Here is a 17,146-nt window from a genome sequence, read left to right on the forward strand (position 1 = left end):
TAGCTATTGTGGGATATTCAAGCGACTGTCTGCCTGCTGCACTTATGTGAGAAAATCAAAGTATATTCATAATTGAACCATAAATAGTTACCCCCCCCCCCCTCCTTCCAGACACCCCAGACATGTGCCATCATGTGCCTAGTTATAAATATGGCCCTTGCTGGAATGACATTTCTTTTATTCCATGAATAACACTTTTAAGAGCCAGTTATACAGATTATGTGTTCTTTTTAATACATATCAGGCTGATATGCAATGGTTGTACATCTTTGTATATTATGATTATTATGTTATAAACCTAGATATGCATCACATTGTAAATTGTTGGGCTCTGAGAAGAAACAGTAAGGCTAGTTTGATTTTGCCGACAAAAATCGTGTCTTTGTTCTCATGATTTTTGAGCATCAGTGTTGCTTTTTTTTTTTGAGTAATCTCGCATCGCTGCCACCCGCGATAAAAATGCGCAATTTTTTATTGCAAATGTCAACAGGACTTTCTAATATTAAAATTGTATCGCATCACAATGCTTGTCTCGTGTTTTGCGATGCGATAAAAAAAGCATTCATAGAGAAACATGGGCAATAAAAAAAGGCAAAACGCAGAAAGATAGAATATGCTGCAAATACGAAAATTCGTATGAGTGAAAACATCGCTAATGGGAAGGCAAGCATTGTAAATGATTGGATTCTTCATCTGCTTTTAGCTTATGCTGAGATGGCGCAATCTGAAGCGTATTTTTCCACACGAATAAGCTGAAAATTTCTACCATGGATTGGCAAACAGACGTAAATGCTAATTTATCGCTGTCAATGGGCAAAATACACAAGCGAAATGACAGGTTCACATGGATCTGTATCATTACCTGCCCACGGACGGATTATCACTGCGAATTCCACAGCAATGTCCATCTATTCACATGCTGTGTTAAACTATTCTCCCCTGCCCACGAATGGAATTCCGCTTGCGGGGGAAAATCGCAGCATGTTCTATTCCATATGGAAAATCGCACAGACGGCTTCCATTGCAGTCAATTGAAGCCAACCGTCCTGCGATACTTCCGCAGTGAGCACTGCAGAATTATTGCGAGAATCCGCGTCATAGCCCAGTGCCAGCTTGATAAAGACTCATCTAGTTGAAACGTCGCCATTTTTATGGAGCAATAAGGCCTCATGTCCACGGGGAAAATCAGGCCCGCTCCGGATTCTCCATGGAGAATCCGCAGCGGGTCTCTCCTGCCCCGCGGACATGAGCGCTGAAAATAAGAATTAATAAGAATCAACTTACCCGCAGCGGACCGGGCACGTCTTCTCTTCTTCATGGCCAGATCTTCTTTCTTCGGCCTGCGTATGCACTCGGCATGTCGGCGGCGTGCCGCACGCATGCGCCGGGCACATCCGCCGAACCGCAGCAAGAAGATCCGGCCGTCAAGAAGAGAAGAGCTGCCCGGTCCGCTGCGGGTAAGTTGATTCTTATTTTAGGTCTCCCGCGGATCCGGACGGCTTCCATAGGCTTCAATAGAAGCCTGCGGGAGCCGTCCCCGAGGGAGACCCGCACGAAAATGGAGCATGTCACGTTTTTTTACATGCTCCATTTTTTTTAAAATCACTTTTATTGACCATCCGCGGGTATTTATCTACCCGCGGGTGGTCAATGCATCCCTATGGGGTGCAGATCCGCGTGCGGGAGAAGAGTTAAAATCCGCTGCGGATTTTAATTCTTCTTTTGCCCGTGGACATGAGGCCTAAATCTTTTTTCTATTTTACTACACCATTGATGCTGCTACTTCATTGCTGACTGCTGGATTAGTTTGGGACTGGAGATCCGTGGTCCCACAGGTGGCTTTGCATTTCCCTTTGCTGGAACCTCTGCATATGACTTGCGTTATAAAGGTGTGCTGCGGGACTTTTCACTTGCAACATTGAAGCCCAGCGCCAGCGTGTCACGTGCTACACTGAGCATGCGCGGCAGTTTGCTGAGCGAGACACTTGCTGCGAATCCGAAGAGGTGAATATAGGATCTCTGAGGGGTGTTGAGTCTGATTGGAATCCAACCTGGCCGTGGGCATGAGGCCTAAATATACTTAAAAAGAAAAAATAAACAGCTTCTTAGTCAATAATGATCAACTATACTAGAAAGTTCTTCTATTACTCCTAGATATTCAGCAGATTCATTACACATTTTTTCCTACTTACCTTTAATGGTGAAAACACACCGATATTGGAGATGGACAGGTGGGCTAGAGGGGTTATGGAGGAGGCCTATGCTTTTTAATTAGATTTTTTACTTGGTGTGCTTTCATCTGTTTGCTGAGAATATAGGGAAAAAAATTAGCTTAAAAGTGTAGCTACAAGGGCGTAAAGGTAGTAGGTGTGAAGCATGTGCCATTACTTGGGCCCTTAAAACTTAGGGATCCGTGATGTCTGTCTCTTCCTCATATGAACAAACGAGTAGTATAGATTGGAAGGAGTAACTAAAGTGCTTTTTGGAAACTGTAGATTTTACATGATATCAATGTGAGCCTAAACCTCTGTATGGGAGAGAACTTAGCTGATGCTTTGACACTACAGATTAACAGTTAAGTTCATCCTTTTGCTGGATTGTCTTAAAGTTTAGAGAATATTTGACTTCATTTTTCAATCCTGCTTGGATAAGTATGCCCAACGCACATTTTTGACATGCACTTGGTCATTAGGGGTTAAACACACTGTATTTTGTTTCGGCCATTTTATTTACGGACTTTGAAGTGTGTATCTGCCTGACCACTTTTCTCCAGACTCGAACTTCAACCATCATAAACGTTTATGATGCTCCTAGTTTGTGCCTGGAGACCCGCAGTCAGTCCAGGACACACTTCTGCAATCCTTAAATAAAATGAATGACACAAAAGACAGCGTGGTTAACCCCTTAGGTATTTTCTTTGAGCAGATGTGCAATGTTGATAATTGATGGTAACATATAAGTCTGAGCTCACATCTGCATTGTGCTTTCCGTGTATAACTACTGGAGTTTCTCTAAGTATTATCACAACGACAATATTACCGGCGAACCGAATTGCGTATGCCTGTGTATTGTTACTTACGTGTTCGACTTTGCACACAGCATACAGCATATGTTACTTTCGCAAAAATGACTGCAAGCAGGTAATGATGTCAGAAAGTTGCCCGACCCCTAGAAACAGCCTTCTAGCACTCAGGTGACCACTTGGCGACATTTTCTTGTGCTTTTGTCATGGTGAGAGCTATTACCTTTGCTCTGAGGACCGTGCCTTCAATATGGGATACTTCTCTCTGGGCTTGGCTGGTTTATACAACTTTTCTGGAACAGTCACGTCCAATGCTGGAGAAAGAGCCCAGAAGAAAGAAGTGGAGGTTCTGTGTTCACCCTTTGGTGTTATAGTGAGCCAGTAAGGGCAATTTCAACAGCCTTTGCTGCGATTTGTTAATGCATCTGGAAAAGTTCTCTGCCTTCTGCCGCATGTCCATGTCATCATTCGACAAGCTGCTGGAGGAGGTCCATTTCAGATTGAGCTACACCGACACTAACATGCACCGGTGAGCAAGCACGTTTGCATGTGTCTTTTGTGGTTTAGAGATCCTTTTCCCCTAGAATGTGTTTCCCTTTTTTCTTTTGTAATATCTTTAATATTTGTTTCTCTCTTTTCTTTTCATATTCCTCGCCCCCGGGAACTCATTTGCATCACTGTATTTTGAGTTCCTGCTAGGCCACTCCAGCATTGGTGGGATCATCAGGAGGACCTGCCATCACCCTCTCTGCAAGCCTGGCTGGACATCGCCAAGGGATTCCAAACAGCCTCAGGGCCCTGGATGTGACAGGGGCATTCCGCCATAGAAGACCTGTCAGAGCCCTAGTTCCGGTGGCGTCAAGATATACCAGTACCATTGGTGTGCAGTAGGTTGCTGGCTTGGCTAGTTAGAGTCCTGAAAGGGTAAGGTTTCACCATAGGGAAGAAAATTATAAGGCCATGCATACAGGAAGACAGAACAATACCTCTACAGCCAAAGAATGGCCTTATAAGTCTCTTCACTAGGTGCTCTCCCTGAGGAGGAACCATACCTTTCCTTACCATTATCATAGGCCTCTCACTAGCCAAGCCAAAAACCTATAACACACTAATGAGAGATAAAAACCCTGAAACAGTCTGTCTGTTATTGACTTGCAGGTCTGACATTGACTTGCAGGAATGTTGCCGTCCAACAGGTGGCGCTGTACAGGCATTATTCCATCTTCGTATTTGCATGAACTGGACATATGTATGTTTGTATGAACTATATTCATTCAGGTAATGCCAGAGCATGTTTTACAATAGCGCAGTGTTGTACTGTTATCAGGTTTAGTGCCGTGGAGTCCCTACATTTTTGCCTCTGTTTAATTAAGTTCTTTAAAAACCTGACAGCATCTCCTTGGCTTATAGAAGACGGCCCTTTACTTACTTATGGCTTAAACATATGGGTGTGTTTTATCCTGCTGTATGTAAAAAAGTATAGTTCTAGGTGCAGACACGTGTACAAATCAACCTCGTTCATAGCGCAAATCGTTGTGCTGAAGCGTGCACATCTACGCATATGCTCGTGTGAAGCTACCATGAAGACTTCTTCAAAGGAGCATAAGCGCAAAAACGCCCAGGTACTGCAACTTCACATGGGTGGGGGAAGCGCCCAGCCCCGATTTAAATGGCTAATTAGCCAAATAAGGGGCAATATTTGGAGAACACCTTGCATACATATGTGCGCATCTGCACACCCCATAGACTTCTTTGTACACAAAACTAGAGCATGCTGCTTTTTTTTTTTGTGCGAAGGGTCAAGCTGCAGTAAACTCCACACCAGTATGTGCAGGATGCCTGCAGATGTTGATATGGAATTGAAAATGGCTTAAAACCTGCCTGCAATTCCGCATCAAAATCCGCAGTTAGGGCGGCTGCACACGAGCGCATTTGTTTCAGTATTTGCACTCAAAAAATCTGTACAGGACATGCAGCAAATACGACGTGCTCTGGGCACATCCTGCTCCGATTACAAGGACTGGCACCATAAGTACCAGTGTTGGCTGGATGTGGAGCAGTGGGTCACAGTCAGCGCCCTGCAGAGAAGGCAATTTAGTTAGTGTTTAACCCCTTCCCTCCCCATGACGTAAGGGTACGTCATGGGAGCCGGGTACTTCCCGCAAAATGACGTACCCTTACGTCATAGGAATAGCGCGAGATCATGACTCAGCTGTCAGTGATAGCCGGCCTCCTGCTGCAACAGCCGGGGTGCTTCGGAGATGCGCCCCCGCTGTTAACTCCTTCCCTGCCGCAATCTATATAGATCGCGGCATGGGAAGGGTTCACAGAGGGAGAGCACTCCCTCTGTGAAGTTGTCGGGCTCTCGCGATATAATCGCAGAGAGCCCGGCCTGTTGCCATGGCAACAGGATGCCAGATACTGGCGTCCTGTGTTGCCAGTGCCTGGGATCGCTGTATAAGCGATAAGGCATGGCAGGGCAGAAGCGCAAAAGCTGGGGAGGGCAAGGGGAAATTTAAAATCTCCTTGCTCCTGGCTACTAAAGGTAGCTGAGAGCCTGGAGATGCCACAGGGGGTCAAAGTGAGTGGTCCTCAGTCACATGATTGCCATTATACAATGGATAATGGCGATCATGTAAAAGTTAAAAGACAGTTAAAGTTTGATGCTCTTTTTAGTTTGGACCCCATTGTGCATCCAGACAGAAGGTAAGGGCTATAATGGGTATGTTTCCAAACAGTACACCCCTAGATGAATTCGTTAAGGTATCTAGTTTTCAAAATGGGGTCATTTGTGGGGGGTCCTCCATTATTTTGTCCGCTCAACGGCTCTACAAGTGGGCAATGGGGTAATGGCGCCTTCAAGCAAAATGTCCGTTCTAAAAACCATCGGCTGCTCCTTTCGGTTTGGTCCCCATTGTACATACGGACATAATATTAGGGCCACAATGTTTCTGAACACGGGACAAACGGGGGTATCCATTTTGGGGAGCAAGTCTTCATTCATATGTGTACTGTACAAAAAAACCTGTTTTTAAAATGATAGAATTGCTAAAAAAAAATAAAAATTGTAATTTTTTACTTCTGCTTTGCTTAGATTCAATGAAAACGCACAGTACACCCCTAGATGAATACGTTAAGGGGTCTAGTTTCCAAAATTAGGTCATTTGTGGGGTCCTCTGTCGTTTTAGCCGCTCAAGGGGTCTACAAGTGGGCAATGGGGGCTAAAATGCCTACAAGGAAAATGTCTGTTCTGAAAGCCACCGGCTGCTCCTTTCGGTTTGGGCCGAGTTGTGCATACAGACAGAAGATTAGGGCCACGACAGATATGTTTCTGAACACAGGATAAATGGGGTATCCATTTTGGGGTGCAAATCCTCATTTTCATGTGCACTATAGAAAAAAATCCTATCTTTAAAATCACATATTTGCAAAAACATGAAATTTTATTTTTTCTCCTCGAAATTGCATTAATTCCTGAAAAGAAACTGTGGGGTCAAAATACTCATCACACCTATCAGTAAATATATTAAGGGGTGTTAGTTTTTAAAATGGGGTCATTCCTGGGGGTATCTATCGTTCTGACACCTATGAGCCTTTGCAATCTTGGCTAGGTGTAGGAAAATAAAGTGTTCCTCAAAATGTTGATAATTAATGTTAAATTTGTACGTCTCCTAAATGGTTAAAAAAACGAAAGTTTTTCCAATGTGCGTCCAGAATAAAGTAAACAGATGGAAATATATATCTTATCAAAAATGTCTATATTATGTTTGAACATATTTCAGATATTGCAGTTGGAAATGTGAAAAAAATGACGATTTTTTCCAAATTTACCCAATTTTGGCACTTTTAATAAATATACACAAATTCTTTCGGTCTCTTTTTCTGCCTAAATGAAGTGCAACATGTGGCGAAAAAACAATGTCAGAATCACTTGGAAATGCAAAACCTTTCTGGTGTTATTCCATGTTAAAGTGACATGTCAGATTTCCAAAATTTGGTCTCGTCATTAAGGCGCAAACAGGCTTGGTCACTATGGGGTTAAACAATCCAAGCACACATAAGTCCGTTTCACACGAGTGACAAAATCGTGCAATTTTATCATGATGCGACAGTGTTACAAATCGCATGTATATGAAGCTCATGTTTTCCCATGGGTTCCTACATATTAGTAATGTTTTGTAGGCTGCAAGAAAAAAAATTGTGTGTTGCTAAATATTGCCGCGATTTGTTTTGTAGCCCATGCTTCCCTATAGAGCCTTCCTTTCTGTTGTATCACATCGCACAAAAACAGTGTTTTCGTGCAGTGCAGTGCAACTTTTACAGTGGGAACTCCTATTTTTTGTCCCTAAACTAAGCCCTGCCTGCATTAAAAAAAATACAATGCATCACCTAATACCCGCTGTCTGCTCCACTGCACATCTCCTCGCAGATCCCTGACACTTGTTGAAGGTCTTAAGGCAGCGCTTCCTGGATTGTAGGTTTAAAATCCCGAGCTCCAGGAAACTCTGGCTCTGATTGGCTCTAATCACTGCAGCGCTTGATGAACCAATCACAGGCATCACATTGAATGGCTGTAATGGTTCATCAAGTGCTGCAGTGATTGGCTGAGCTGCGGCACTCGAGAACCAATCAGATGCAGCGTTGAATGGCTGTGATTGGTTCATTGAGTACTGCAGTGATTGGCTGAGCCGCAGTGCTTGAGAACCAATCAGAGCCAGCGCTTAATGGAGGCAGGGTTTTTAAATCTCCAATCCAGGAAGTGCTGCCTGAACACTTCAAACAGGTGCCAGGGACCTGCGAGGAGACGTGCAGTGGAGTGGACAGCGCCTGTTAGGTAATGTATTGTGTTTTTAAAAAACTTTTTATACAGCCAGGACTTATTTTTGGGTTAGGGCTTATATTCCTTGCCCCCATGAAAATCCTGGCAAAAGAGTGGTACAAAGTTACATGACTTTGTAGCACCACGTATGACTTTGTAGCGACACAAAATTGTGATATTGCCAAAAATGCAGAACACAGATGCGATATTGCTGCGATTTTCTCGTGGCGATATCACTGTCATCTGTGTGGAAGAGGTCTGAATGAACAAAGGACATGTGCCGTCTTACAAGTTTCAGGCAAACATATTGCCCTTAATCATATATGATTATTTCAGTAGGGTTGTTGATCCGGGAATTATTCCGATTGCCAGATTGGAGTCATGGAGAAATTTTTTTCCCTTAAATGGGGAAAATTGGCTTTTACCTCATTGGGTTTTTTTTGTATTCCTCTGGATCACCATTGGGGGGTAATAGGCTAAACTGGATGGACATGTCTGTTTTTTCAGCCTTACATACTATCCCACTATGTTACTCTGATGGTAACAAATACATTAGGTATTTGCTAGCTCTGATACACTGAACAATCAGGACAGGTTTTTAACCCCTAGATATAAACATGAATATTTACATTCACTGACAGGAAGCAGAGGTTTTGAAATAGTTTTGAGCTGAACCACATTGGGATGAATCTGCAAAATAGTTTACGCCAGATTTTAGCATTAATGGTAGATACGCTGACTAGCACTGTGAAGGGAGTGCAATCACAGCCCATCACACACGAATGTGCACCTTCTACTGTACTTTTCTACGCTGTCAGATCTGTTCACATCATTACAGGACACACCCGCGCCATGATTGAATCGGCTGGGCAGCCTAATTAGTCTCTGGTGTTATAGATTAACACAGTGAACTCACTGAGTTCCTGCGATGTGAGAGTGAGTGAAAACGCATAATTATGAAACCAATGATTTTCAATGGTTTCATATTCATTCGCAATGTCTTCACTCCAGCCTCGCAGCGCTGAGAAAAACCTGCGATATCGCCCATTGTTTTTAATACCGGCGATCACGTAACCGGGAGGCGGGTCCCGTGGCCCGGGATGACAGCTCCAAGACGTCGACTACCTCTGTTAACTGACAGCATGAAGCTGTCACATCCAGAGCCTGCAGGGCTTTACTCCCCAGAGGAAGCATGTTTTTATGTCCTCTGGGAATTAAGCCCAGCAGGCCAGGATGTAAAAGGGCTATGGGCTGGTCACTAAGGGGTTAATAAAAACTGAAAGCGCTTAAACCAACGCTGGACTTTCCCCATTTTCCTGTTTATCAGGCCTCATTCACACAAACGTCTGCATGCAATATAGCCGCGCAAAAAGATTGCGGCTATACTGCTCTAAAGATCGCGTGAAAGGATTAATTCAAGCTAGCCCATTCACATGATCTGAGGTGCGTGGTGCATGCTTTTTCAGCTCCCATAGGAGTCTATGGAAGGCATGCACCAAAGATAGGTCAGGACGGTCCTATCTTTGGAGGCTCCATGGAGCTTACATACGACATGCAGTCACATGTCCTATCTTTGTTAGGTGCGCGCAGTTAGCGCGCCTAAGAATTATTAATGTGAACGTATCTATAGGAACCGATTGGTTCCTATAGAAGTGCATTCAGTGTGCACCTCTAATGCGTGCCCACAGCGCTCATGTGAAAGAGGCCTCACTTGTGGTTTTTAGACAGTCCTTGTGTGGGAGCTTCTGCAGAGGAGCTGGATTCTGGTTTGCATTTCTCATTAATATCAGTGGGTTTGTAAACATTTCCCAGTTTTGTGTGTGCATTTCTTGCGTGCACAAAAAAATAGGACATGCTCAATTAATGTGCATTTGCGCACCAAAAGGACTCATATAAGTCTATAGGGGTGTGCAAATGCACATGTAATGTACAACGGGGTGCGAACGCAATATGCATGAAAAACAGCACACACCCGTGGGAAAAAGAACTTATCTGGGTCCAAGTAAAAATAGCTTGTGTATATTATCTCACTGAAATCAATGGGTTCTATTGTCTGCAGTTTGTGCGAACGATTTGGCACGCGCAAAAACGCAGAGAATAGAACCCATTGATTTCAATGGGTTCCCTCACATTCTGCATTTTTGCTCACAGATTTCTGTCTGAGCAAAGCAATTCACAACATGCTCTATTTTTGTGCACATTCGAAGTTCAATAGGAGTGTATGGGCATGTGCAAAGGGGCATGCCATCTGCACAAAATTACATGCCCAACTGCGCTATTTCGCTGTGTTAATTGCTAACACCTGGGACTAATTAGGCCGCTGAGCTGGTTCAAAATGGCAGCGCAAAAAAGGACAGTAAGCTGTGTGGAAACGGTCCCATTTACACGTGATAGTGCTTCATTCAGGATGTCTATCTCCTTGGTAATTCACTGCCCTTGAATATGTCAATTATCTAGCTTCACCCCGAGTCCCTCTCCTGGCACCGCCAGCAAACAGCTTACATATTGCAGGGACAGACCTATCTAGGCAGGTGTGTCCTCTGCTGCGGCCACTGCATGGGAAATGCAGTATTACTGTATGCAGTGGCCGTTCACTGTCCATGTAATACAAGGGTGACTCAAGTCCATCAGAATGACAGACTGACTGAAGATGTCTTCATGAGATAGCCCCTTTAAGTTTTGATCTGGAAACACTTCTCAAATATTTTATGTTATTATCATGATTGAAGTCACTTCCTGAAGTCTTCTGCTAAAGGACAGGGGGATAGCTATAGGGGGCAGCAATGGTACCCTGGGCTCTGGGGAATTCAGATGTCCATAACTGCTGAACCCATCAGCATATTACCTGCTGTATGAACTGTACATGATACACATGGGCTACAGCCTGCCATAAAACAGCACACATTGACTATCAAGGAAGAATTGGATATTATATACAAGGAGGTGCTGATAAGTCTTTGGCTTTTTGTTCTTTTTTTGTTTCTATGGTAACGAATGTTACATTACATGAAAGCCTTATGTGTCTAATATATGTTTTCAAAATTTTGTGTTTGTAGCTCATGACAACAGTGATCTAGGCACGCGGGAAAACTAAATGGCGGAGTCTAAGGCGATATTCACAGCAAATGAGAGCAGAGGAGTGATAAAATTCTTGTTTCTGCAAGGAAAGTCCGTGAAGGATATTCATGGTGATATGTCGCAGACATTGGGGGATCAATGACCTTCATATTCTACAGTTAAGAACTGGGTTGCCAAATTTAAAACGGGCCACTTCAGCACCAATGATGAGGAACGTCCTGGATGACTGAGAGAGGTTGTTGGTCCGGAGATCGTCGATGCTGTGCACAACCTCCTATTGGAGAATCGGTGAATTTCAGCTGAAGGAATAGCAGACATCATGAGGATTTCTTGTGAACGGGTTTGTGTCATTATCCATGAGCCTTTGAACATGAAGAAGCAATCTGCAAAGTGGGTCCCCAAATGTTTGACAACAGATCAGAAAAGCATGCGAGTGAAAACTTCCCGGTCCATTTGTCAGTGTTTCCGGACTGATAAGAACTTCCTGGATCGACTGGTCACTATGGATGAGACCTGGATTTATTTGTATGACCCTGAAACAAAGGAGCAGTCAAAAGAGTGGAGGCACAGTGGTTCCCCTCACCCAAAAAAGTTCATGGTGCAAAAATCAGCCACTAAGGTGATGGCGTCTGTGTTCTGGGATAAGGAGGGCAGGCTGCTAGTGAACTACCTTCAAAATTCTTCTACCATCAATGCAGGGTATTACATTGAACTTTTGGACCAATTGAAGGCAGCTCTGAAGGCCAAAAGGTGCTGCAAGCTGTCCCAAGGAATCTTGCTTCTGCAAGACAATGCCTCCACTCACACTGAACAAGCAACCACGGCAAAATTGGTGGAGCTAGGCTTCCAGCTGGTTGACCACCCACCTTATTTACCAGATCTAGCTCCCTCCGACTATCATCTGTTTCTAAACATGAAGAAACACCTTAAGGGTGCTGAATTTCACACCATTTCCAATGCCATGGCTGCTACGGATGGCTGGTTTGAGGCACAACCGAAATCCTTCTTTTTGCAAGGCTTACAGAACTTGGAATACCGATGTAAGAAGTGTGTTGACATCAGTGGAGAGTATGTGGAATAAATGTAAAGAGTTATCTTCCTATCTCGTGTCTTTCTGGGTAAAGCCAAAGACTTATCATCACCCCCTCATATATAGTATAATGCTCATCTAAAGGCAAGGACTATAGTTGCATGCTTGATCCACCTGGAACTGTCCTGGGTGCTGAAGTCAGTAGTACATAGGAGAGCTCCCAGAACAGGCAGCAGTGACATTGTGCAGACTCCTGTCTTCTCCTCCAAAAGGATTAATATGTGTTTATCTGTTCGGTCCTGTCTCCCTCTGTCTCTTGTGTCTCCATCAGGAAGCAGAACTCCCCCGCAGCCACTCCTCTCCTGCATACAGAGCAGGGATTACAGAGGGACTGGACAGAGCTCATCTAGACAAGTCATAGAGTATCCGAGGAATGGAGGCCAACCAGAGCCCCCTGCATGCAATCAGAGTTCTCACCACCAGTGTCTCATGGTGGCCCTTACACTTCTAGATAAAGGTGCCTCAAGAAGATGAGGTAGGATTAAGGTGAAGATGGGTCGTGGAAAGTACTTGTAGGGTTTTCACAAGATAGAAGATGTCCAACTTCATCTATGCTGCTCTCCATATTGCGCTCAGTATCCTCATCCCAGCGGCAAACATCCTGGTTATTGTCATCTTGTCCAAGCTGCTGAAGAAGAAGCGCTACAAGAGTTACATCTTCATCCTGAACCTGGCTGCAGCAGACCTCTTGGTTGGACTCATGTGCATCCTGGAAGCCCTAGATGATTTCTTGGATGATGAATTTGATACCAGCCTGTTCCTCTGTCTGCTAAGGTTGTGCTTCACAGTCACTCCTTGTATTGGATCCATATTAACCCTACTCCTAATCTCCCTTGACAGATATCTGGCAGTGATGATGCCCCTTTACTACATCAAGATTATGAATACTAAGTGTGTTGGCATTTCTCTGGCAGTTCTCTGGGTGGTCTCCTTCTTTGTTGGCCACATGCCTTTAATAACCCCCTCACTGCAGCACAGCAATTACACAGGAGTTTGTGGACTCTTCTATGCAGCAAAAAGTGACTATCTGTATGTTCTATGTTTCGTTATTTTCCTCCCAGCCTTAGTGACTATTGTGTGTCTACACACAGCTGTTGGAAGGGTTGCTTATCTTCACTACAGACAGATTCAGAGGACTAGAGCTGTTAGTGGGCTTCCCAGCAACCACCCCGCACGTTCATCACACTTTAAGGCAGCCAGAACTGTTCTTATAGTCATTATCTGCTTTGCCTTATCATGGGGTCCTTACTACATCATTGGAATAATCCAAGCCACCTGCACCTCTTGCAAGCTCGTGGACATGCTAAAGGACATCTTATTTGTCTTGGGGGAAGCAAACTCTCTTCTAAACCCTATCATCTATACCTTTTCTTGCAGAGACATAAGAAGCAACTTATACAAGTATGTTATATGCAGAAGGAGAAAAGTGAAGCCCCAGGGGCTAGCATTAGTGCACTTCACCAATATTGGAAAAGCAGCCACGCATGAAGACTCTACATTGGCCCACACGTCTGGTGAAACCATTCATAACCTGTCCATTTTCATAGGCAACGGTGACTATTGTAAAGGCACATCTTGAAAGGCACATTGCAAATAATGAAAGAACTACCTTCTAGATACAGTCTGCTGACTCTCATAGAAGCACAAGATTCTGCACTGCTGAGATGTGATGTTCTGTAACTTCCACAATACTGCTTGTTCAGGCATTATACCCTTCTCCTATTGTGATACTGCAGCCAGCATTGTAGTTTCACAGCTGGAGAGCCACAGGTTGCCTACCTCTGCATTAGACTTGGTGCTATGGACATATACTGTTCAGGGTTTTCATTCTTGCAATACAGTAGAAATGTATTTCTGTGCCAAACTGTACTTGTCTGATGTCAAACATAAAGCACAATTGTTGATCACAGGGTTGGTGATTGCAGATAAATCTATGGTGAGACGGCTCTGGAATCTCAGGATATTTAGTTCTTAATCTGCTGTGTTCCTTGTGTTGTCAGGAATTACATTTTACGGGATTTGCAGAACACGGCTCACGGTATTCCCAATGTTTATTCCGTAGCTGTGTGATACAGGGCAGGGGGATGCAGCTGTATGTATCGATTTATTTGCATTTGCAATGTCACTTTGTGATTTGGAACATTGTTTGGATACATAGAAACATGCAAAATATTTTAGCTAATTTGATTGGATGAAATATACAGCCGAGGAATACGCCAGGCATCCTTGTGCATTCTGTTCTCTCTCTGTGCTACTTTTACAAATAATTACTAACAAAGTGCAATATGTGTTGACATCCCGTAGTAACTGACCCAATGTTTGGATTTATTGCGCTACACAGCAATGAACACAAATTACGATGCGTTGACATTAACCTATTGTGAGATAATATACATTTGCACTGAGAATTGCACATACTTATTTTTTTTTTTAAATGGACCCACTGTGATTGGTCACAAATAGCGGTTTATTCTACAGCCAAACTCAATGGTAAGTGATTGAGGCGCAGATTGAACCCTGGTGCATTTCTACTGATCCATTTTTAACATTATTCTAGGAATTGGAATGAATTGTGTCAGATCTGTATTTTTACAGGACCAAAGTTGCAGTTATCTGTAACACGTCGGTATTACGGATCCGTATTAAACACACGGGCATCTCTTTGTCCTTTATCACAGCCGCATAACGGGACAAAACTATACCATTTATTTCAATTTGATTGGCAATTGACAACCTAATGAGGTTCAGCTGTCTTCTTCTGTGCGTTTTGCACAGTGGCAGACCCTTCCTCTTGCGCAGTTTCGCCCCTGCCATAGACTTGTATGGCAGTTTTGTTGAGCAAAATGCAGGAAAATAGAGCAAAACATGCTTATGAGAACAAACCCATTGAAATCAATGAGGTCTATTCTCTGTATTTTGCACGTGAAGGTTTTGCGAGTGCAAAAGCGTGCGCAAACAAGGAGCCCTTAGAGTAGTTTTAGATACAGAGTTTTTATGCCACAATGAGTCAAAGGCTGAAATGGGTTAAAAGGAGGACTGGATGTATGTCTTTCTCAACCTTACAAACTATGCAGTAATATAAGGGAAGGGCTTTAATTCCCCTTCCTGATTGATCCACTCCTGGCTTTGTCTCAAAAAACTGCATGGAAAATTGCAGTGTCGTTTTTCTAAAAAAAAATAAAGCAACATGTTACTCTATTTTTTCCCAGCATGTTTGGCAGAATGGCCAACTCAGATGCGAACAGAGCCTTAAGAGTGTTCTGTGAAAGTACCCCGACGTATTAGGGCATGCCTTCCTCTCGCTTTTTAAAAACATACTTCTAGGTTAACTGGACTTCTACTGTATGAAATAGTTTCTAGTCTGTGCGTGATATGGAGCCCGATTGGGATAGTTTTGAGTGATAATTTGTGCAAGATTATATGATGGATGCTGCACAGCTAGGGAACACCAATGAAAGTCTACTCACCTATTGCCCATGAAGGGGGGCGCTGCTTAAAATTCTAAATTCACACAAATATGGCTTCTACACTATGCCAGACACACGGTTATGTGTAATGCACCACGCTGGCTAAGGTTGGTTTCACATCTGCGTCGGAACCTCCAACCGAAGGTTCCGTCACAGATCCGTCTGAAAATACCAGAAGCAAAATACCCAGCTGGGCCAGAAGTGTGTGGACCCTATTATCGTCAATGGGGTCCGTCCGCCGCTGTTTGGTTCCATCCAGAGACAGAGCTGTTTAGTCACAGGAAATCCCCTTTCCTGCTCACTGAATGGAGCAGGAAAGTAAAATCCCCAGCGCATATATGAAAGCGCCCTAGTATGCTCATGTCTATACTATTAGATCAGGTGGGCTGCCCATGCTCAGCACCTTGTAAAAACACCCCACAACCTACTGACAGTCTTCCCCAACACCCCAAGCGCAGGCTGTATCCTTCAAAAAATGCTAAATATCAGGTACAAGCTGATAGCTTGGCATAATATGTAAAAAGAACTCAAATTTATAATATATCACTGAAAACTGCATACTGACTGCTAAAAGGGCAGGTAAAGCATCAGCATCAGCAGGATGGAGACAAGCCACAGAGTTGTATGAGGGAGGTGGGTGCATCCTGCTGGCACCTGGCGTTATTCTGTGATATGTTGTAAATTAGATTCTTCTTCCAGTGATGTAATTTGTGTGCAGCGATATAAGCAGAAGGAAATAAATGAATGCTATGTTTATTAGTAGAAATTACTTATGGGACATGCTTACAGAACGGCCTACATTGCACATAAAATGATACACGTAATTACTTATGTCAGGACTGCAGCATGTGACGTGAATGTGAAGTATCACTAATTGGGTAGATCACAGGCTACGTAATTGCTTAAGATATCCTGGATTGATGAGCAGACCTCCTTGTTAATGTCATAAGCGCTGCAGAGGTAGATTAGCTTCTGTGCCTGAGCCACCAGGAACGATGGCGGCTTCACTCTGTCCCACTGCTTTTTAGATGGGAAATTCAGGCACTCATGACATTTATTGATTAAGCTCAGAAACTTGATCTTGATGGCGAGCAGCATTAATTCCTCCTCTGCTGTTTCCTTCTGCACGTCGCTTTCTCTTCCCTCCACCTTTCAAATAAAGAGAATAGTAAAATTGTGAGAAAAAGCCATAAGAACATTTACAATTAAACTGCAGTATCTGTAATGATCTAGTCAGATCGTTTCCTGCTTCTACAATAAGTTATTTAGCGCAATTCAATGTTGAGTAACCTAGTATACACGATACATGTATATATGTATTTTATCACAAACCTTGGCTAAAAGTGATTACTGTACGGTCCAATGTCCATGGGTGGATGTGATTTGCAGAACCCCGCACGGGAGATCCACAAATCAAGCCGCGGATGTGATTTTTTTCCTGGTGTGCGGAAATGGATCGCAGCATGCTTCATTTTGTCTGCGCATCCCACGGGACGGCTTCCATTGAAGTCAATGGAAGCCGTCCTATTTCTGGCACAGCCACAGCTGTCACTGTGGCTGTGCTGCAGATCCGCAAGAAATCAGGACATTAAAAAAAATAAATAAATAAATTGCACTGTGCAAGCGTCCGGCATGTCTGGACGCAACCGCTGTGCTGAAGAAAGAAGATC

The 17,146-nt window shown here is 43.6% G+C and overlaps 1 protein-coding gene across 4 annotated transcripts in view; it reads right to left on the reverse strand.

Annotated features, from left to right (window-relative positions):
- Positions 1-16,213: 16,213 nt before the first annotated feature.
- ERICH6 (glutamate rich 6) overlaps positions 16,214-17,146 on the reverse strand; it is a 41,289-nt gene continuing 40,356 nt past the window's right edge. For 3 of the 4 annotated variants that reach the window (XM_066599734.1, XM_066599726.1, XM_066599718.1), the window contains exon 14: positions 16,214-16,625. In XM_066599734.1, the coding sequence (XP_066455831.1) occupies positions 16,347-16,625 (279 nt within the window). In that variant the 3' untranslated portion in view covers positions 16,214-16,346. The remainder of the gene's footprint in view (positions 16,626-17,146) is intronic. The other variant, XM_066599744.1, reaches the window with a different exon arrangement.

This window comes from Eleutherodactylus coqui, chromosome 1, assembly GCF_035609145.1.
Source record: "Eleutherodactylus coqui strain aEleCoq1 chromosome 1, aEleCoq1.hap1, whole genome shotgun sequence".
NCBI lineage: Eukaryota > Metazoa > Chordata > Amphibia > Anura > Eleutherodactylidae > Eleutherodactylus > Eleutherodactylus coqui.